Source organism: Amphiura filiformis, chromosome 19 (genome assembly GCF_039555335.1).
Source record: "Amphiura filiformis chromosome 19, Afil_fr2py, whole genome shotgun sequence".
Taxonomy (NCBI): Eukaryota; Metazoa; Echinodermata; class Ophiuroidea; order Amphilepidida; family Amphiuridae; genus Amphiura; species Amphiura filiformis.
The window spans coordinates 47,188,847-47,210,406 of record NC_092646.1 but is presented as its reverse complement, the minus strand read 5'-3'; the positions used below and the strand labels follow the sequence as shown (position 1 = coordinate 47,210,406).

Sequence of the window (21,560 nt, the reverse complement as noted above, 5' to 3'; positions counted from 1 at the left end):
TATTACATGTACTTCCTAATAATATGTGAAAGCTACCAGTGGTCGAACCCCATTTATATTAGAATTAACCGACATAACGTTCTAACGTTCGCAAATCACATTAAAAACATTAAAAACATTAAAAACCTGTGAACTACGTTACTGTGAGCTACGTTACACACTCATTTACGCATCTTCAAAACTTCTATGAAATGGTGAAATCGGTTTTACATTTCACTCAAGTGATCTTTAGTTTGCTATTTATGACCTTGGATTGAGTAAAACCAGCCCATTTTGTTGTCGGTAACGTAGCTCACATTACATTGAGTTTTAGTGTTAAAAAACATCATGACTTGCTGAAAGAAAATTATGCAAGTGGTGTTGGCAATTTTTTACATCTGAAAGTAGTGATACATTTACTCTTAAAAAACACAAAAAGCAGGTCTTTTTGAACAACTTTTATTTTTTCAATTTTTTTAGTGGATTGGCACCGGATTTTGTAGAATGAGCGATATTCTTTGACAAATGCCAAATACAACAGTTCATTTGCCCCCAAAAGGCAAGTACAAACCACAACACTATTTTAATAGGGAAAGGCTCACCCAGGAAAAATACACCTATAAGGAAGTGGTAAATACCATGGCAACAAACCATGAACTTCAAGGAATTTTAAAATGAAAACCAAAAAATGGTGTCAAGTATCCCAGCCTTTGTTCCTACATCATGTTTGACATAAGAAAGTCACAAGATTCCCAGAACCCACTGATATAACACACCTTCATTAGTGCACTTTTTGACATAAAACACTCCATTTTCACCCAAATAACCATTAAATAAGTAATGACATCATAGACCAGCTATGTACAAATTGGGTAAGAAAACCCCACAGCAGTAAGGCATGTCTACCCACAATGCATTGGGGAAATTGCATCAAATCACAATGTAACCTTACTTCATCAGCAAATTTTGTTTGTTTGTTGAAACGGTTCTCTGTGCAGAAACACACATGGGTCCTGATGGAACCAGGCTCTTAAAGCCCAAGCCAGGCTAAAAATGCATATAGGCCCCTAATGAGCATGCTGGCCTATAAATGGAAAGTAGAGAAAGAAACAGAATTGAAGATATTAAGAATAGGGAAAAGCAGAGAAGAAGACTACTTCCAACAAATCATGTGGTGCTACTTGATCTCTGATTTATCAACGCTTTCTGAGCCCTGGTATACGATCATAATGATTACAACACTACCGGGGTGCATAACCAAGGAGTGACATAACCACTTCACTGGCAAATACTTAACTTAAAAAATGAATAGGATGTTTTATTTGTTCATGGGACAATAACACTTATTTAGTTCTGAGGGGACTGTGACAGACCCTCTCTTACAAAAAAAACCCAGTTCTTCACTTGCGCTGCACGCTCGAAGGCCGCGAAGTGGCTGTACCATGCGCTCAAAGAACAGGAACTAGTTCTATAGAACATAGAACATAGCTGTTCCAGGTTAAATCCATACACCCCCTATGGAAGACATGGCCGGAAGCCTTTGTCTTCCACACAGGGAGTGTGAATTTCAATTGGGGTTACCAGAATGGGTGGCTCCATTTGAAATCTACACCCCCTGTGTGTGGGATATTAAGCTCATGTCTTCCATAGGGGGTGTATGGATTTCAACTGGAATAGCTCATTAAGGCATGATGGGAAGCCGTATCCTCCGCTATGATAAAACCTCTAAGTAAGATAATGATGCCAAGGTACACTTGAGATTGCTGGAGGGTGAGACTGTGGATGACCTCGCACTTGAACAACAAAAAGTGCAAGTTGTTGTTCTACTTGTACATGAGTGTTACCATGGTTTCTACTGCAATATACACCATGCCCCCTAGTCATATTGTAGAAATCTAATTGTTCTTGCTGAAAATTACAAGAAACATTTAGCTCTATAATCTAAATAGGAATAAGCACATACCGGTACAGAAGGAAGGGTTGGCCTATAGATTCTGAACCCTTATATGCATGAATTGAATTCAATCCTAAGGATTACAGGGCAAGATGCACTCATTTTAGATTGGTAGACAACCAATAGCAAATCAGATTGAATGTCTATAGTTGGGATGCTGGACACTATGATATTTTAGATTTTTAGGCCCTTCCTGACCTTATGTGACAATTTTTGTCAACTTTAACCCCCCCCCCACACACACACACACACCTCCCCTTGTCACCAATCTAGAAAAAAAAACACATTGTTATACCACAGGGACAAAGTTAATATAAACAAAATAATTGGGTCTATACATGGCCTATAATTATTTTATTTTTCAAGGAATTTAGAATGAAAATGCTGCACATTATTATATCTTAGTATGTAAACCCATGTATTTTGGCATCTAGCATGTGGGAGGTTATCCTGTTAAGGATTTTGTTTTATTTTAGTGCCGATTTCCTGAGGCATAAACCACAATTTCATGGCACACTGAATGTGTATAAATATGAGATATTAAGGAAAGCCCTGGCAGAAATGGATATGATAGACAAATGATGTGGGTTAATACAGGGCTCACAGGGCATTCTGTGGTGGAGGATCGAGAAAATTATGTGGCCTCCTTTCTCAAATGTTGGAGCTTTGTTAATTTTAGGTGTTTGTTATGAAAAAGCAACATCAGTATTGTACTCTAGCAAAGACTGATTGTTTAGATGTATTTTTATTTTAAATTCATATTCTCTGTGTGGGAGGTATTTGGGCATATAGAACATATATTCAACTGTAATAGCACATTTTTACTTCTTTGAATCTTTGATTAATAAAATAAATTTGTCTCTTTCTCTTTCCAGTGTCCAAAAGTATATTCCGCAAACCGCGGACGTACCCCTATCATCCGGAGCAACCAAGCAACATTCCAGAACCCACATCCAATTATATAGAAGGCACAGGGGGTGATGGACATGACTTATATAGTCATGACATGTTCAACACTGAACATCCCAATTATAGTATTAGTAAGTAACTATTAATCAGTTTGTGTGTGTTTGTTTGCATTATTTTAATTATCCATCTAGTGACTCAGTGGCGTGTGCAAAGGGGAGGGGGCAGGGGGGGGGGGCACATGCCCCCACTTTTGTTGGTCATTCGGGGGAAATCAGTCAATCCGCTTGTTTACACTCCTAATCAGACTCCATTCGGGGGAACTGAACAAACTGGCCCCCCACTTTCAATGTGCTGCGCACGCCACTGTAGTGATTTACAAGAAATAACAAGTTTCTACTGTATAAAAAATGGTATGCAAATTCTTGAAGATCAAAATAGTCGTAAAATACACAGTAAAATTCTCAGAAGAGTAGCGCAACCATGACACTTTATTTTAATATAGTTCGCATCTTCTAGGGTGCGGCATACCTAGGGGGTGAAACAGTTCAAAATTGGTAAAGTGCAAAAAATTAATTGTGCTGAAATTTCAACTTTTACAGTACTTGATGAAAGCTTTACATGATTTGTCAAGATGCCCAACGGATGAGTTAAATTTTGACAATAGAGGGCAGCGTGAACCAATTTTGCTTGATGCTGTTAGTGGCATTGTGAGTGGTACATGGCACTGATAGCCACTTGGATTTATAAACTACAAGCTACTGAAAATATGAATTAGTCATGAAAGGTGTTGTATTTGACTAATTAAAATAATTAGTCATTAAAATGGAAGATTTATCATTGATAAGTAGGGCTGGAAAAAAAACTTTCCCTGTAATAAGCTTCCTGAATTCCACATTTTTTCTAGGCCTGATTGCAAATCTGACTAATTATTTATAATGCTGACAAAAAGTATTCCCATATTAATAAAACTATAATTATTTTTCTAACATACAAGGTGTCCCAATAAAAACAGAACCCTCGATCATTGCGACCAGCCGGACCTCTTTTTCTCCTATTTCTGAAAAGTTACTTAATATATTTTGGTATGTAAAGAAACCAAAGAAAAAGAGGACGCAATGAGGGTTCTGTTTTTATTGGGACACCCTGTATAAGGCATGTTGTGATTGCCAGAGTGTGCCTTTAATTGTCACTCCTTCAATGAATGTTACTAAACTCAGCCTTGTTGTAATCTCTCCATAGGTATTTATGAAGGCAAAGGAGATGAGTCCTACAGTGATTCCCCATTCATCACATTAGCTCCCAACAACTCAACTAGAAACAACACTACACATCAGGGCAACACAAAAATAGGCATCATCACAAGTATTGTAAATGCTGTAGATTATATTAAAGGTAAGTGACTTAATTTTTATAACCTTGGTGCATTATTCAATGTCAGCTAGGTTACTGTTCCCCTATAATCCCCAGGGTCGGGTGTACTGACAGCCAGGCATTACCCTATATTGGAACTGGGAACTGGCTGCCAGGTCTTTGTCATGTACTGCATCTGCCCTACAATTTAAATGCAGTAATAGAGAGAGGGAGAGGGAGAGAAAATAAGCCTATTGTAACAACTTCCCGAAAGAACATAGAGACAAACAATTAGCTTGAGCAGGTGCTTGTGGAACAATTTCAAGAACAACAACGCAGCAGCCAGGACGTCTCGAAACAACCAACTTGCGTCTTCCCGCTCATTTTATGGTAGCAGGACACATAATTATGATCATGTGTAATGAGTACCCTCCTGGAATAAGGTCATGACAAGAAAAGATACAATCACTTCACTATTGAAATAACCTGCACAGTTGACCTAGATGTGCTCACATTTATGGACTCAACACAAGACAACCAAGTCATTTTTAAAGAAAGAAAAGCTGTATTATTTTGAAGTGAATATGAAGCAAAAAAGTTTGTCTCAGGCGACTACACACATCAAACATTTAAAATTCACTTTTTAGCGGTCACAACAAATTTGCTCCTGAGACAAGACTTCCAAGTTTTTGTTTAGTTGGCCAAAGGAACGCTTCCATAACACTCTTATATTTTCTCATAACACTTTGTATTTGTTTTCTATTTACAGCAAATAAAGAAACTGTGCTACTTTACTTCATCATAGGGTGTCTAATAGGGATAGTGTTGACGCTACTATGGTGTGTGTGTCGTATTAAACTACATAATAGAAAACTAAAGAAGAAAATCACTGGCACTGGTGAGTCATGTCTGTCTTTCTGTCTGTGTGTAACAGTCTGTCTCTGATTGTGTTGGGGCAGGGGGGTTACACCAGGGTCTTAGCTAGCCACCCGTCTGGCCATCATTTTAGACCGGGAGTTTGATCCTGGAAGGGGCAAAATTAATACCTTTGACAGATGCTATATTATAAATTGTATGTTTTGAGAAGCTAATTGACTTTTTTAGTAGACCCAATTTGTAGAAAAAGGCCATATCAGCACATATATGTGACTCCTCGCCACAACTGAGCCCGGATGTCGCCAATCATCATTTTTTGAGATATTCAACCAAAATATTCTGCTTGAAATTAGCTTTAAAATGATGTATATCATGTCTATAGTACTTGACATTTAAGTAGTGAAAATCAATAAAACAGTCAATAAATCCTTTCTTTCCTATTGTTTATTGTTAAGTTCGATGGAGCATATCTCAATAGTGGCACTGGCGACATCTGGGCTCAGTTGTGGCGAGGAGTCACATATTTGAACTCTTTGAACCCCCAATGGGCTGTTGAAGTCTGGTAAATGTTTTAAAGGTCAAATTAGGACAGGTAATTTTATTCAAATGAGGGGCAACTCAATTTCTAGCTAAGATCCTGATTGCAACCCTGATTTTGCTTGATAACCACTACATGTACTATCTGTCTCTGCCAGCCTTTTATTTCTATGCTATTTAAATACTGCATTACTCTTTACTTCTTAAATACCAAAGAGAAATTTATTAATAAATTTTATTCCAGTTTTCAACACCAGTTTCCATGACAACACTATTTTTTTGCCAAACATTTAATAATTTTCAAAATCCTTTTACTTCCAGGTACATTAACTCAGGTAGACGGTGCCAATGGTGATCCAAGAAATAACGGCATCATGGAAATAGTCCGTCAAGAAAATAGAGTGGACATAGCGAGATATGGAACAGTCCTCCACCCCATCAATAACATCACGAGGAACGGACACAGAAAGAAGACCAGAACGCGAAAATGGTGGGACGAACGGTACCAATGGGACCAGTATGATGCAGGGCTCATTGACACTCCAGCGCGTGGTATAAGTCATACGCATGGACCTAGGAACGGACTGAATACAAGTACTAGTTTTACGTTAGGTACAGCAGGCAATGGATTAGGCCTGATGTTAGATGGGATTGATCTGAGTGATTTATGGAACTCAAACACGCTACCTGGGAGTAGGAATCTAAATAGTTATTTCCCATAAATATGTGCTTCTAGCTATAGAGAGTTATTATGGACTATTCCATGTAAAGCCCACACTCCCTTTGTTGGAAAGTTTGAATATCTTCTACAGGGGAGTATGAATTGCAAATGGGATTAGTACATTAATCAACTCTATTTGATATTCGACCCACCCTCAGAGGTTGTATGAAATTCAAATGGAGCTGCCTAATGTGCTTATTCCATTTGAAATTCATACTCCCCCTGTGAAAGATGTTTCTAATATCTTCCGCAGGGGCAGTGTGGATTTTAATTGGAATAGCCCAATATTCATATTTTTCACATACTGATGAGTGGAAACTACGACGCTTTTTAAAATAAATTGAAAACATATTTTATTAAATGTAAAGTGGTGTGTATAGCCTTAATTTGTTTTACACATCTGGACCAATTTATAATGTCGCACGTCATTGTGTTGGGTCAAAATGGTTCATTATGTAAAAAAGAGTCTATTTTAAAAGTTGCATCTGAGCACAGGAGCCAACTCTCAAACAATACAGTACGTCAGGCTTATTCATGTGTTTGTTGGCCGGGGGAAAATTGACTCCTATGAACTCGGGTGCACCTTTTAAAACAGCCTCTTTTTTACATAATGAACTGCTGTGACCAAACACAAAGATATGTGATGCTATAAATTGGTCCATATGTGTAAAATAAGTAAGGCTATACACATACCTCTCAACATTTTTGTATTTCATAAAATTTATTTCAAAAAGCATTGGGGAACTTTAAGAAGTGGATCATATACTAATGTATAGAACTAGTATGTTCTACCATATTAATTAGTCTTCAAAGTGGTGCTGAAATATGTTCAAAATGTTGTTTTTTTCTATTATGACAACCAGATTTATTTATTGAAACAGGGTTGCAGAATTATGCACCTGAGGGTCAAAGGTCCTTATGACTAGAATTTTGTTACCTATAATTGAAGACCGAAATAAAAAGACTAATTTGCGTCTGACGTCAGGGCAAAGGCGCGGCGTGATTGGTTGCTGACCTGCGCAGTACGGCATTTTTGGTCTGGTTGACAGGACATCATACGCAAACTATTCTTTTTAATTTGGTCTTCAATTATATTTTAGGTGAACAAATATAATGGTGGATGTACCATGTACATTATAATAAGATAAACTCACAAAGGTATTATGTCTTTATAGTACAGCCCTGTTTTGTCAGGCAGTGGCTGAATTTATGATTTTTTTTCCATTTAAGTGTCTGGGTATATACATAACTTGCCTCCATCCTTCCCCTGTTCGGCTTGGTATGGGCCCACATCAGCTACAGGGATCATGCATTGTAGTATATCTGCTTGCTTCATAGCAAATATATACAAAAATATTATAACTAAGAGCCACTTAGATATTGAGAACTATGGATAGTTTCACAATACTTTAGGGACCGTTCACAAACACTTTGCCTGATGCAAAAATTAAAATTCATATATTGTTGTCGGTGCAACCCTTTCAGACCTAAAATCGTTTTCAGCCCCCGCCCCCCCTTTTTTTGGCCATGAAAAATGAATGTCAACCCCATAGAAAATAGTGTAAACTCATGTTCTATGAGGAAAATTAAGGGGTTATTTTTAAAGGCCCCATTCAGAGGGATAATTTTTCAGCCCCCTTCCTTTTTTTTTTTTTGCATCAATCTCCCCACCCCCCCCATTACAAGTGTTTGTGATCTTTTTCTGATCTGAGTAATTGAAAGTTGAAGTGCAGGATTTTGTGTCACTTTTATGACACATGCACTTTTATTATGTTAACGCAAATCATGATGGGATACTCCCTTCAGGGGCTGTGGCAAGGGCTCTTTATAGCACACGGCTGTGAATTATGTATCAACCCATGGACAGCAGGCAGGACAGGGGCTGTGGCACTGGCCCTTTATAGCACATTGCTATGAAGTATGTATCTACCCATGGGCAGCAGGCAGGACTTAGACATCAATGGTGCAGGTTACCTGTCTTTCAATTAATGGACAACAAGTACATACTGGAGTGCTCACAATACGTTGCAGAGCCCTTAAACAATTATTCATATTTTACCAATGTTTAGGTTAGAGAAAAAAAGTAATAATTCATTTAAACTCTGTCCACAATGTTTCTATATGGTAATAACTAATGCAACTATACTTTGACCACAAATGCTTCCAGCTTGAAACCTGTACCAACTCATTATCTGAAGTAAAAGGGCACCTCCTGGAAAGCTGGATTGAACAATACCAATATGAGTTACTTGCTGTGCATGGATAGCAACATGCATGAATACAGTCATTTTCAATTGAATGACCTTTTGCATGTACAACTGGATTTCTAATTATAGTGTATCTCTTCTCGGGTTGAGAGTAGTAACCCAATGTTGGATTTGCAGTAGCAGTTTTGAATCGTGCGAGCTAACCTAGTCATATGGGGTGCAGGGAGGTAAATAACATTGCCCACCAAGTAAATTATTTTGCCCACCCAGTAAATTCAACATGCCCATTGCCCAAAAATGCCCACCCAGTTAATTATTTTGCCCACAAAAAATTAGGCACCATATAACAAATACCATCTAATTTTACTGCTTTTTTCCTACGTAGGAGTAATGATGATTAGTATAAGATTTCTAAATACCCAAAGTGAAATTTAAAATGTTATACAATGTTTCGTGATAATTGCTAAATGAATATGTCAAAAATTGGCATAAGATGCATTTAGGGGGAGAGTAAAGTCCACTGTTTACATCAAAGCCAAATTGTACGCATAAACAGGTCTACATTTCCGCCATTAATTATCGCTGCCCACCCAGTTAATTATTTTCCATTATTTGAGGGCAAAAATTAATTAAATTGCCCACCCAGTAAATTATTCTTATTTACCTCCCCACTGGGGTGTATAGTATCACATAGAACAGTAGTTTTTTTCCGTACGCTGGCGACACAACTGCGTAAACTCACTGATTGCACTCTCATACAGCTCGCAACTTGAGACGAGATGGACTATAGCCATGTACACCTGTATTGGGCATCCACACCAGTGCAAATTACATGTTTGCATTGACCATCTGTCAAAGATGTCCGCGCAATAGAAAATACTTCTAAATCCATGGATAGGGTACAGTCCTATAACACCTGACCATTTATTGTAACTGTGAGAAATATCTCTAGTATGTTCTTGATGTCCTATATATTTTTATATTGTGCAATTACTTGTATGTTACAAACATTTTGTATTATTATTATAATATTATGTAATTTATACATGGGATAATAATTTATTGACTTTGTATCTTTCCTGTCTGTGCATAGTCATTGCTAGCAACTCTTTGAAAATGCCCATTTTGCACAGCTGTTTAATGACCACTTTTATCTAGGACGCCCTCAATTTAAGGCTTACTGATATTACGTAAGATTTACCCATCTACAATCATATAATAACATATCAACCTACATTCATAGATTTTACACTTACTACGCACTCATGGCACTACAAATTCATACAAATAATTATAGCTAAATCTTGGGAATAAATCGATATAGGTATACAGCTTGTGTAAAATTAGTAAGCCATAAGTTGAGGGTACTCCAGGCCTAGATGAAAGTGCATGGTTGTAGGCGGTAAATGGCTGTGTTAAAAGTGCTCTTATATAGCATTATAAGAGCCTTACTGATGGCTATTCCGGTTTAAATCTATGCACCTGCTATGAAAGAAATTACCTTCATTCTCGATTCCGCTCAGGGGGTGTAGATTTCAAATTGAGTCTCCCATTCAGGTAACTCCATTTGAAATTCACACTCCCTGTGTGGAAGATTACAGGTTGTCTCACTGGAATAGCCTATTGCTTGTTTATGCCATGTTCTGTGCTCTTTTCATGATGCTGTGCATTGAATAATTGTAGACTAAAAATGTTATGTAATTTAGCATTTGAATGAGAGATTTACATACATGTTTCTGTATGAGGTACATGTTTTCATTATTTCAGATAAATTACGATGTTGAGCCTACAAAATCTATCCCTTAATTAATTTGAGATATAAAGACTGCTTTGATAATTCATCTCCAAATAGACTATAAGTGGGCAATTTTAGTGAACCTGTCTTTATAATGTTGTTGTGGTCATTTTTGCATGCATAATTTTTCATGCTTTGCTATTTTGAGCTAGCTTGGCTTGTTATAAAATTTGGCATTAGAGATTTCGTATTAACATAGACCTAAAAGAATATCTTTTCACAGTAGTTGTGTTGAGCCTGAAAAATGCACAACTTTTAAAATGTTCCTCAAAAATCTCCACTTTTCAGTAATAGGTCACAGAATTAGTCTCACATCATGCTGATCCAGTTGAACCTTGCACCCGCTATGAAAGACATGACCTTAATCTCCCACACAGGGTGTGTAAATTTTAAATGGAGTCACCCATTTTGTAAACCCCATTTGAAATTCATACTCCCTATGTTGAAGATCAAGGCTAGTGTCTTCTATAGGTGATATGGATTTCAACTGGAATAGCCCATTAAAGGTGCCTTTATCTTCATTGAATTGTATATAGTTAATAGCAAAAAGAACAAAAAATAAGGCCCTCAAAGAAATTATATTTTTATGTTACAACTATTTAACAGACAACTGCAAAATTTTTGTAAATAATCTTGGAAAATGCACACAATATTATTTTTGCCCAAAAGTAAGCCAAAGGCGGGAAAAACCCCTGCTGTATGGGCAGCCAGATTTGCCACGTAGGGTTGGTTGGTCTGGGTGTTTTTTTCCTAAAAATCACCAAATGTTTAGATATATCTGGAAAAAAGTGAACATTTGAAAAATGTTCTGAATTTTTTTTCAAAATGTCAAAATGAATCCATTTCAGCTAAAAATCGGCTGATTTTAATCATACAGCTCAAAAATAAAATAAACATCCCCAAACACAAAATCTAGACCAGAACAGGGTTTTTTTTTGCCACCAAAGCTAAAAGTATAAACTATTTTAGGGAAGAGCTCAGCTGAATGTATAATGGAAACATTAGAATACAAGCAAAACTGAAATGAAACTTTTTGATATTGCAAAAAAAAATGTAATTGCTTTCTGGTCTAGCATTTTCAGTGTTTTGTATTGTTTCCCAAGGAACCTTGTGTATGTGAGTTTATATCTATGGAGTAATGTTAAATTCCATGTATTTATGTGGACCCATACCTGGTAGTTTCAAAATCGCACCTGCAATATTTTGTTTAGGAAATCGGTCTGTGGCAAAAGATAAAAATCATTTAACATTGTAACTTTACAATTTGTGACCCACCTTCCACAATGACCCAGGTGTAAAGTTACAATTGTCAATTTTCAGATTTTGACTTTTAAAAGTTACAATGTACAATGATTTCCAGTCAGGGTAAATTGCCAAATGTTCAAATGGCAGCTATTGCACTTACCCACTTCTGGCACTGAGCAGTCAATAAGCTTCTGCAAGCTGGTTTTGTCAAATTGAATTTAATGTCACAATGAAATTATGATAATTGAATGTAAAATAGCTGTGCTTGAATTTGAATTATTAATCTAAATTTGAATTATTAGATTGAAGAAATTGAACTATTGCCATGTAATGTAACTATAGCAAAGACAAGACCTGTATAAACACTGATGTCTTTCTGGCTCACACAATGAGGTAGAAGTAAAGAGTACCGACTCCACCTTGTTTTTGAGTCTCTCATGAAGGGAAGATAATGTACCTGTGGATTATGTCACCATGCGCCTGGTAACTTTGATTGCTTGTTTCCATTCTGCATCTATTAAGGCCAAAAAAAAATGATTGTTTGCTTGTCCTCCACAACTTTTTCAGAATTGGGTCAGTCTGGATTTTTGTTAAAGGTCATAACAAAAACTTGACTGTATGCCTTTAATTAGCTTAATAAATAGCCCAAATAGTTGTGAATTGGGATATTTCTCTACTGTATACCACTTCATTCATGTTTTTATAACAGTTTAGAAGTGTGTAGAAACTGTTAAAAAAACTTTTCAACAAAACTTTTTTTTGTCTAAAGCTTGAGCATTACAAGCTTAATGCCAGAGGTACACCATTTATTACTTGAAAACCAAGATGGCAGATTTACCATAGCATTACGCACAGTGTAGTATTGAGTTTGTTACTCTTTGGGTGTAATCTCTATGGTCCATCATGACATCTTATTTTTATTTAGATTACGAGCCCGGGATTGAGAGCTAACCGCACTGGCTTTGCATCCCCCAGAACTGAACCAAAAGCAACTTGTTATGGTTCCTTATATATGGTCCCAAAATACATTCACAATGTTTTCAAAATTCAAAAGTGGCCCTAAACATGTAGGGGTCAATAAAGGTTGAAAACTATTTTAAAAACATGACAAAGTATTCCACTGATCTCAAGGATTCAGACAAATAGTTGGACCATACAATGTACATGTATTCTGCGACATATCGATCTTGAGGTATAGCAAAAGGCCAAGGCCAGTTTTAAACCATTTGATAGAACAGTAATCATTACGAATGAAGCTATTTTCATCATGTTGTCTGTGATGTGTGTGTAAAATAATAAGAGTTCAATTATTTATTAATACCTCTTAATAGAAACAGTATGTCCTTCTATCTGTCTTTGTAACTACACTTTCATTTTATGCTAGATCTGTCATAAGTTTGTAAAACTCACTTATGAATTGGCAGCAGATTTCTTAAGCTTTTGATTAGGTGACAAAAAACACCATCTTATACAGATAGACTTACTAATTAGTTGGGTCGGTCAAGATTTTTTGGTAATTTTTGTTTTTGTTTTTCTGGAAGATGCTAAAAATTACAGACAGCTTATATATAATTGCAGACAGAATTAAATAGACTAGTTTGGGTCTGACGTCATCTATCAATCAAACTCAAGCATGGTTTGTATACAAGTATTGTGATGATGAGTTGCTAAAAGCGGTGGTAAAACACCTTCAAATATACAAACCATCTCAAAAGTAAAGTCTCCATAATAGGAAACTTCCTTTCCTGAAGGCACCATGCCAACAATGCCTAGAAAAGTTACTTTTTGCCTTGTATTAAAATGTATGTAATTTTTCACAGTTTTCTGCGATTCCATATCTCCGATCGGCACCAGATGAATCGACCTTCATTTACACGCTATTAACATATCAAGGGTCATAGGAGTTTGATTGACAGTGACGTCAGATGACTTCTCTTTATCCTGTCTTCAACTATAATGACTTTTAACCGTTATCCTTCATTTGAATGAAAATGATGTAGTCTTGGCACATATCATACTGGCAGTGGCAGCATTTAAATATTGCCTTGATGTCAACTGGTGTGTGACCCCCTTGAAAAGGGTTGTTTGAAATTTTAGTCATTAAAAACCACAAAAAAGTGGTTGGGTCGTTTTGGGCCAAATTTTGTCCTCGATTTTGCATGAAAAAAAAGGGGAGGGGGGTAAATTTGATGAAAATCATTGCAAAGGGGTCTTCGAAAGATTTGGTGCATGCATGGTTACCAACTTTTGTTTTGATCGAGTTGGGGGCCAGGCTTATGACCTGGAGCATGGGCATGCTAGCGACTTATCAGTTAGATATATGCAGTCACTTTGGCATCATAAAAAAAAAAATACATGTACACTCCTAGAGATTGCTTATTACGAGCTTTAAAATTGATGATATTTTGCAGTGTAAACAACATGTGATATAGTCAGCCCTAATATGGTCAAAAGGGGTAATATTTCTGTTTGATTTACATGGAAAAAGGTTGTAACATATAAACAGATTAAAACAATGTTACTGTCTTTTTTTGCGCACTGATCCAATCGTAAAAGCGCTATATAAGAAACTTTTGTATGTATGTTGGTTGGATAGCGGTATTTCTTGTAAAAGAAATCATCTTCCTCTTATATTGTCTAATACATCACATTGTTTTACCATGTGAAGGGGTGGGTGTAATAAAGTCCTAACCCATCTAAAACACATGTTACTGGTTTCGCGATAAGTTATTTTTTGACCAAGTACATGAGAATTTTCATAAGTAAAGTATACAAGCATAAAGTATAGGAGTTCTTCAACAGACTAAACTGTTTTGTTGAAATAATTTGTACAATTTTTACAAACAAACCGGTCACTTGTAAATTAGTGGGTTAGGACTTTTTGCCCCAAGAATTCCACACTAGTTTCTAGAACTACTTATGAGATGGATATTTCTTTGAAAAAAATATATCGAATCTAGTGGTTGTTGATGTAAGAAACATGTTTTCAATAATTCCAGATCAAAATTGTTGTTCATAGATAATCTTGGACCCCAGGTTTAAAGTCGGTGGCAATATAGTGCTAACCCTCATCTCTTAAAACAGGGAACATAACACAGCTGTAATCATGCCAATAAGTTCATATTGGTGCAAAAATTACACATTATTTTAATAAGTACAATATAATGATTATTTTTTATAAAAATGAATTAAGTAGTTGTCCAATCTATGTTTTAACTGCAATTGATTCGAAACCAGTAACAAGTGCACTGAAAAAAGGGAAGGGTAGGACTATATTACACCCACCCCTTCATGTAATAAACATTGGGAAAAAATTGACCAAAAGTATGGAAAAGAAGGAAGTAATGTGTCAGTGAAGTAAAATGCTAAAAAAAGTACAACTTACATCAACCAACCAATCAAAGGCACTATTAGGAAGCACATATTGCCCATTTATCCAATCAGATGCACTGTAAGAAAGCACATAGTGCCCATTTAAGTTGAACATACAAAGATGCTGATTGGTGAAACCATATATCTGTTATTTATTTATAATGTGCATACTTGTATAAAGATACTGTTTTATGTATTTATGTTAAGGTTTTTCTTTCATTTTGTTTGTTCAATGTCTTGATTCTTCGCCGTCTGTTCTTGTTTAATTATTGAAGAAGATAACATATTATTTTGAAATGTTTATGTTTAATGTATTCAGATAAATCAAACATTGATTATGTAATATACATTTGTTATGACTGAGAAAGAGAAACAGAAATAAGAAAATATAGATATATTAAAATATGAGAACAAAAAACTTCGCGCATTGTTATTAATTTATTCAAAATCATGGTTCTTTGATGCGATTATTATTAATTCTAACAAAACATCATTTTCAATTCTAGACCTGGACAATACCAACAGCTTTCACACTATATATACACATATATTTTAAGCTATTTTTAAACATTTTGATCCTTGAACCAAGTTATTTGTCTTATTCTGCTTTATTATTCTATAAACTATATTTGTGTGAATTTTGAGGGTGCTATAATAGGTCAATAAATTCACAGATACAGAAACATCATTTTCATAAGACGATTTGGTCATATAATGCATTATCACTTCGGGAATATTTGCATTAGACATATCCGATTCTACAATTGGTTTCATTGGAGAAAAATAAGCAGAAAATCACTACTGGCTTAAAAAATGTTACTACTTAAAAAATAGTTAACATGGTTAACATATGTAACATTTCCCAAATTTGTAATGTCACAGCTAGGTTCAGAAATGTCATTTTCATTAGAAGATTTGGTCTTATCGCCCTTTGCCTCTTTGGGAATATTGGCATTAGACATATCCGGTTCTACAATTGGTGTCATTGAGAAAAATAAGCAGAAAGTCATTACTGGTTGATGTTGCTGCTTAAAAAATAGTTAGCATGGTTAACATAAGTAACATTTCCTGAATTTCGTAATGTCACTGTATCAGAAACGGCTTCTTCATCAGACGATTTGCTGATCTTATCACGCTTTATCACTTCAGGAATATTAACATTAGATGTATCCGGCTCTAGAATTGGTTTCATGGGAGAGAGATATAAACCAGTATCGATGCTGGCCTCATATTTTGGGTCTTCCATATGACTTGACTTCTTGTCATCACGATTTGTCTCTTCAGGAATATGAACATTGGATGTATCCGGCACAGGCTCTAGCATTGGTTTCATGGGAGAGAGATATAAACCAGTATCGATGCTGGCCTCATATTTTGGGTCTTCCATATGACTTGACTTCTTGTCATCACGATTTGTCTCTTCAGGAATATGAACATTGGATGTATCCGGCACCGGCTCTAGCATTGGTTTCATGGGAGAGAGATACAAACCAGAATCAACGCTGGCTTCATATTTTGGTTCTTCCATATGACCCGAGTTGTCATTTTGCTTTGTCTCTTTGTGAATATTGATATAAGATGCCGGCTCCGGCTCTAGAATTGGTTTCATAGGAGATACACGTCCAGAATCAATGTTGGCTTCATATTTTGGTTCTTCCAAATGACTTGACTTCTTGTCATCACACTTCGTCTCTTCGAAAATATATATATTATCATTAGACATATCCAGCTCTAGAATTGGTTTCATTGGCAGATATAAACCCGGGTCCATGGTGGCTTCATATTTTGGTTCTGCCATATGACTCGAATTGATGTCATGACTGTCATCACGCTGTGTCGCTTCAGGAATATTACCATAAGAGGTATCCGGCTCTAATATTGGATTCAATGGAGAAAGATATAAACCCGAATCAACATTGGCTTCGTATTTTGGTTCTTCCATGTAACTCTCATTGTTTATTACCTCGCCAAGTACTGGGTTGTTCCTTTGCAGATCTTGTTCATTCTGACTTAGATCAATTACAATTCTGCTGAGTGCGGAGTTACTGCTTTGTAGATCTTTGTAGTCCTGCTCCTGTTTAGCGTTAGGGTCCTTATTGTATTCCATATACACAGAAGTAGCAGGTTTTCTTTCCTGATGATTTGCAGTAATAGATTTCTTCCTTATCCTTTGAAACAAATAAATAAACAAAACGTTACACGAAACGACATTAGAATAAGGGACATTCTTTTGATGTTGTTATCTATACCATAAGAAGGAACAAAACGTTACACGAAACGACATTAGAATAAGGGACATTCTTTTGATGTTGTTATCTATACCATAAGAAGGAACAAAACGTTACACGAAACGACATTAGAATAAGGGACATTCTTTTGATGTTGTTATCTATACCATAAGAAGGAACAAAACGTTACACGAAACGACATTAGAATAAGGGACATTCTTTTGATGTTGTTATCTATACCATAAGAAGGAATAATTAATTGCGATAACTATTCCGCCTTTAGTCGGACTAGTGGCATAGCTCCATTCAAAAGGGTTACTTACCTGTAAATGGCAAATACTGCAATCAATGTCACGATGACTGCAATCAAAGCGCCAATTACACCACCTGCAATGATAATTGATTGTAGGAACAGGTTGTTTAGTAGACTTTCTCGATGGAAACAAGCAGCAACAACACACCAACACCAAAACTATTGCAACACCATCACCATACCACCCAACACCACTACCAACCTGCCATCACCTGCACTAACACCACCACCACGAACAACATCTAGCAACATGACATCCAACACGAATATTTCATCTTAAATCATGCTAAACACAACCATTACCATCAACTACCAAAATACGACAACCACCACCAACAACAATAACATACCAATATCAATACCACTACCAACAACAACAAAACTACAAACAATAATACCACTTCCAACATCAACAATACCTTTTTTTTTTTTTTTTTTTTGTTTTCACAACTTTATTCCCTGTACTTGAGTCCGGTGGGAGGAGAAAAAAACATACAAAATGACCACCGGACCCCTTCACAAAATATTATACAGTTTATTTGTATATATCAACAATACCACTACCAACAACAATACCACCGCCACTGCCAACAACAATACCTCCACCACTACCAACAACAATACCAATATCAATACCACCACAACCAACAACAATACCACCAACACTACAAACAACAATACCACCACCACTTCCAACAACAACAATACCACCACCACTACCAACAACGATACCACTACCAATATCAATACCACCACTTCCAACAACAATACCACTACCAACAACAATACCACTACCAACAACAATACCACCACCACTATCAATATCAATACCACCACTTCCAACAACAATACCACTACCAACAACAATACCACCACCATTACTACCAACAACAATACCACCACCACCACCAACAACAATACCACCTCCACTACCAATATCAATACCACCACTTCCAACAACAATACCACTACCAACAACAATACCACCACCATTACTACCAACAATACCACTACCAACAACAACAATACCACCACCACTACCAACAACAATACCACCACCACTACCAACAACGATACCACCACTACCAATATCAATACCACCACTTCCAACAACAATACCACTACCAACAATACCACCACCATTACTACCAACAACAATACCACCACCAGTACCAACAACAACAATACCACTACCAACAACAATACCACCACCACTACCAACAACGATACCACCACCACTACCAACAAGGATACCACCACCACTACCAATATCAATTCCAACAACAATACCATTACCAATAACAATACCACCACCATTACTACCAACGACAATACCACCATCACTACCAACAACAACAATACCACCACCACTACCAATATCAATACTACCACTACAAACAACAATACCACCACCACTTCCAACAACAATATCACCACCACTACCAAAAATAATACGACCACCACTACTACCAACAATACCACCACCACTACCAACAACAACAATACCACTACCAATAATACCACTACCACCACCAATATCAATACCACTACTACCAACAACAACAATACTGCCACTGCTACCAACAACAAAACCACTACCTTCAACATCACGAACACATCAAGACCATCATTACTTTGATTTATAATTCGCTAGCGAAGTGTTATGTGTAATCCGCTTATCACTAATGCAACTGGATCACGTTTTTTAGTTCTGCACCACGATCGAAATGATCGCAACACAAAGTCTATGACATGTACTACCAATTCCAAAAGGTGTGTGATCCAGTTGCGAGGGAGTTATGTAACAACTTCGCTGGCGAATTGGTACTTTCTTTGCGGAATAGTAAATACCTGTTGCGTCACCTTGACGACGGGGAGAACTGGTTGGATTCTCTATAAAAAAAAAAGAAGCAAAAAAAAGAGAGGAAAGGAGAGGAAACCAAGAACAATGCAAAAACAAAACATAATTAATACCAAATAAAAACAAACACAGAGAAATGTGTGGAACGATCTGATATGCTCAGACCATTGTCGGAAGAATGGAGAACACTGTGGTCATATCTTGTGAAATTATACGATTTCATTATGTCTAATCGGGTCCAGATTTGGTCTGTTTGGTCTGTGATTAACATTTTTGTGAATGTAGCATAATGTCGAATAAGAGTCTACTTCAAACCATCCCTATATAACATTATATAAACCGTGAAGTGCCTTACGCAAATCACTAAGCACTATAATAATACAGGGTTGGTGATGTTTTAATTGGATATTTAATATGAGAAAGTTTGGGTGCAAAAAGTTGTTATAATAAGCTAAATTTTTTCGAAGAACACCCCCCGAATACAGACAAGCATACGAACAAAATGCGAGCAAGAATTCAATGAATTGACATTATGATTACCTGTGAATGATGCCACTGTAGATGAAACGATAACTGCAATGAGAACAAGTTGTATTAATCATGTTAATTATAGTCATGATAGTCAGTCAATGTTCGACATGTTCAAGTCTTGATTTTGCATGGTATTGATACCCTGTAACCATGGTAACGTTGAAAGACACTCTAGTACTTTTGCTGAATCAATCAATCAATCAATCAATCAATCAATCAATCAAACAATCAATCAAACAAATATTAAATCGGTGATTAATGACTAAATCAAGGAATTTTGGGTTAGTACAAGAAGGTCCTATCTGCAATAGCTGCCATATATACATTTGACAATTTCTGCATTCTATATTGTACACACTTAAAGTTATAACACCTGGCAGCCATTACAGATGAGATCTTACCCTTAACTCTTCATGTGTTACCTTCATATTCACACACGTATTTATAAAAGTCATGACATGACTTGTCGTGCCAGCTATACCCCCTCGACTCGCGTAGTCTCATACAAATACTGTCTTCATCGGTGGTAATATCATGCCATATCATCGGTATCAAAGTGGAGCCATCAGACCAGGTAAAGTTCCCTTTGTTATCGATGTCTTCACGCAACCCAAACCACGCATCGCCACCACCAGATGATCTAAGTATACTGACAATAAATTGCTGTTCCTCCAATGATTTTATATCTGTCAGATGAGCTCCATCCGCGAGACAAGCTTCTGCAGCGTCATGTCTGGTCAGCTTCGCATTGCTTACGTTGTAACATGAACGTTGGAAAGGTATATAGTCATCTGGACATTCTGTATTAACTAAAAAGACATATACATCTATTCAACTACGGTACACACCGACATCGCCTGGTTAATTATTACATTGTACAGTAGAGGCACTAAAATGAATGCACGGGATCGATACACGTGAATGTGCTATGCACGATTTGATATTCAGGCAATAAATCTTTGGATACGGGGGTAGAAAATGATGAATATCTCCCGTAATTTTTTTTATTCTAAAGAAGCCATATTTATTTCCTTGCACTTGAACATATGTGTTGAAAGGATATGATAGTCGTTAGCTTGCGTATTGAGAAAGAAGCGTGCGTCTTGAGCTCAAAAACTGACCAAAATTCTGATTTTATATATGTGCCCAACTATAGCACAGCGTAGGTTAGCTGCACTCACTCGTGGAGGCAGTCTAAAAGCAGATGACTTCATGGCGTATACATGCTCACTCACACACAGAGAGGTCAATTACCAGGCTATTGTCAGTAGCCTTAGTCGGATGTCCCTCGGCTCATTATGCGTCTCAAAACTATTAAACAGGTCGGAACAAAATGGCCATGCATGGCTGTGGGTTCAACCTACCATGGCGATTTCTGCCATGAAGATACCGGGGCGATGACACTGTGCGGTAGTATCATATGCTTTCTTATTCCTGTCACATCGGAACTCGGAACTTACGGTTAGCAAAAATTTTAAACTGTTGCGATTTGGTTTTTCACAGCATCTTGCGCATGGTAGTGAGCTTTGGCAAAAATTGCATTGATCAATTCATAGCGAGTGTGTAGAAGAATTCAAATATCACAGATACACTTCTGTAGGTCCTGTGGTTATTGAGTTATGTTGTAAAGAGGGCTGAAACAACAACACTTTTGTAAAACGTACATAACTTATTTTAATAAT

At 36.6% G+C, this 21,560-nt stretch overlaps 2 protein-coding genes across 3 annotated transcripts in view; one reads left to right on the top strand and one right to left on the bottom strand.

The window, feature by feature from the left end:
* The window catches only part of LOC140141395 (uncharacterized), a 226,516-nt gene extending 220,143 nt beyond the window's left edge, over positions 1 to 6,373 (top strand). For both annotated transcript variants that reach the window (XM_072163250.1, XM_072163249.1), the window contains 4 exons: positions 2,809 to 2,973; positions 4,082 to 4,234; positions 4,962 to 5,090; positions 5,927 to 6,373. In XM_072163250.1, the coding sequence (XP_072019351.1) occupies positions 2,809 to 2,973; positions 4,082 to 4,234; positions 4,962 to 5,090; positions 5,927 to 6,327 (848 nt within the window). In that variant the 3' untranslated portion in view covers positions 6,328 to 6,373. The remainder of the gene's footprint in view (positions 1 to 2,808; positions 2,974 to 4,081; positions 4,235 to 4,961; positions 5,091 to 5,926) is intronic.
* Positions 6,374 to 15,195: 8,822 nt separating this feature from the next.
* LOC140140614 (uncharacterized) lies at positions 15,196 to 20,424 on the bottom strand. Its single transcript, XM_072162372.1, has 5 exons — positions 20,301 to 20,424; positions 19,888 to 19,920; positions 19,338 to 19,379; positions 17,497 to 17,560; positions 15,196 to 17,113 (listed from the first exon to the last, which is right to left on the bottom strand). Exons 1-5 carry the CDS (start codon positions 20,422 to 20,424, stop codon positions 15,955 to 15,957), a joined length of 1,422 nt encoding a protein of 473 aa, XP_072018473.1. The 3' UTR covers positions 15,196 to 15,954.
* Positions 20,425 to 21,560: the final 1,136 nt, after the last annotated feature.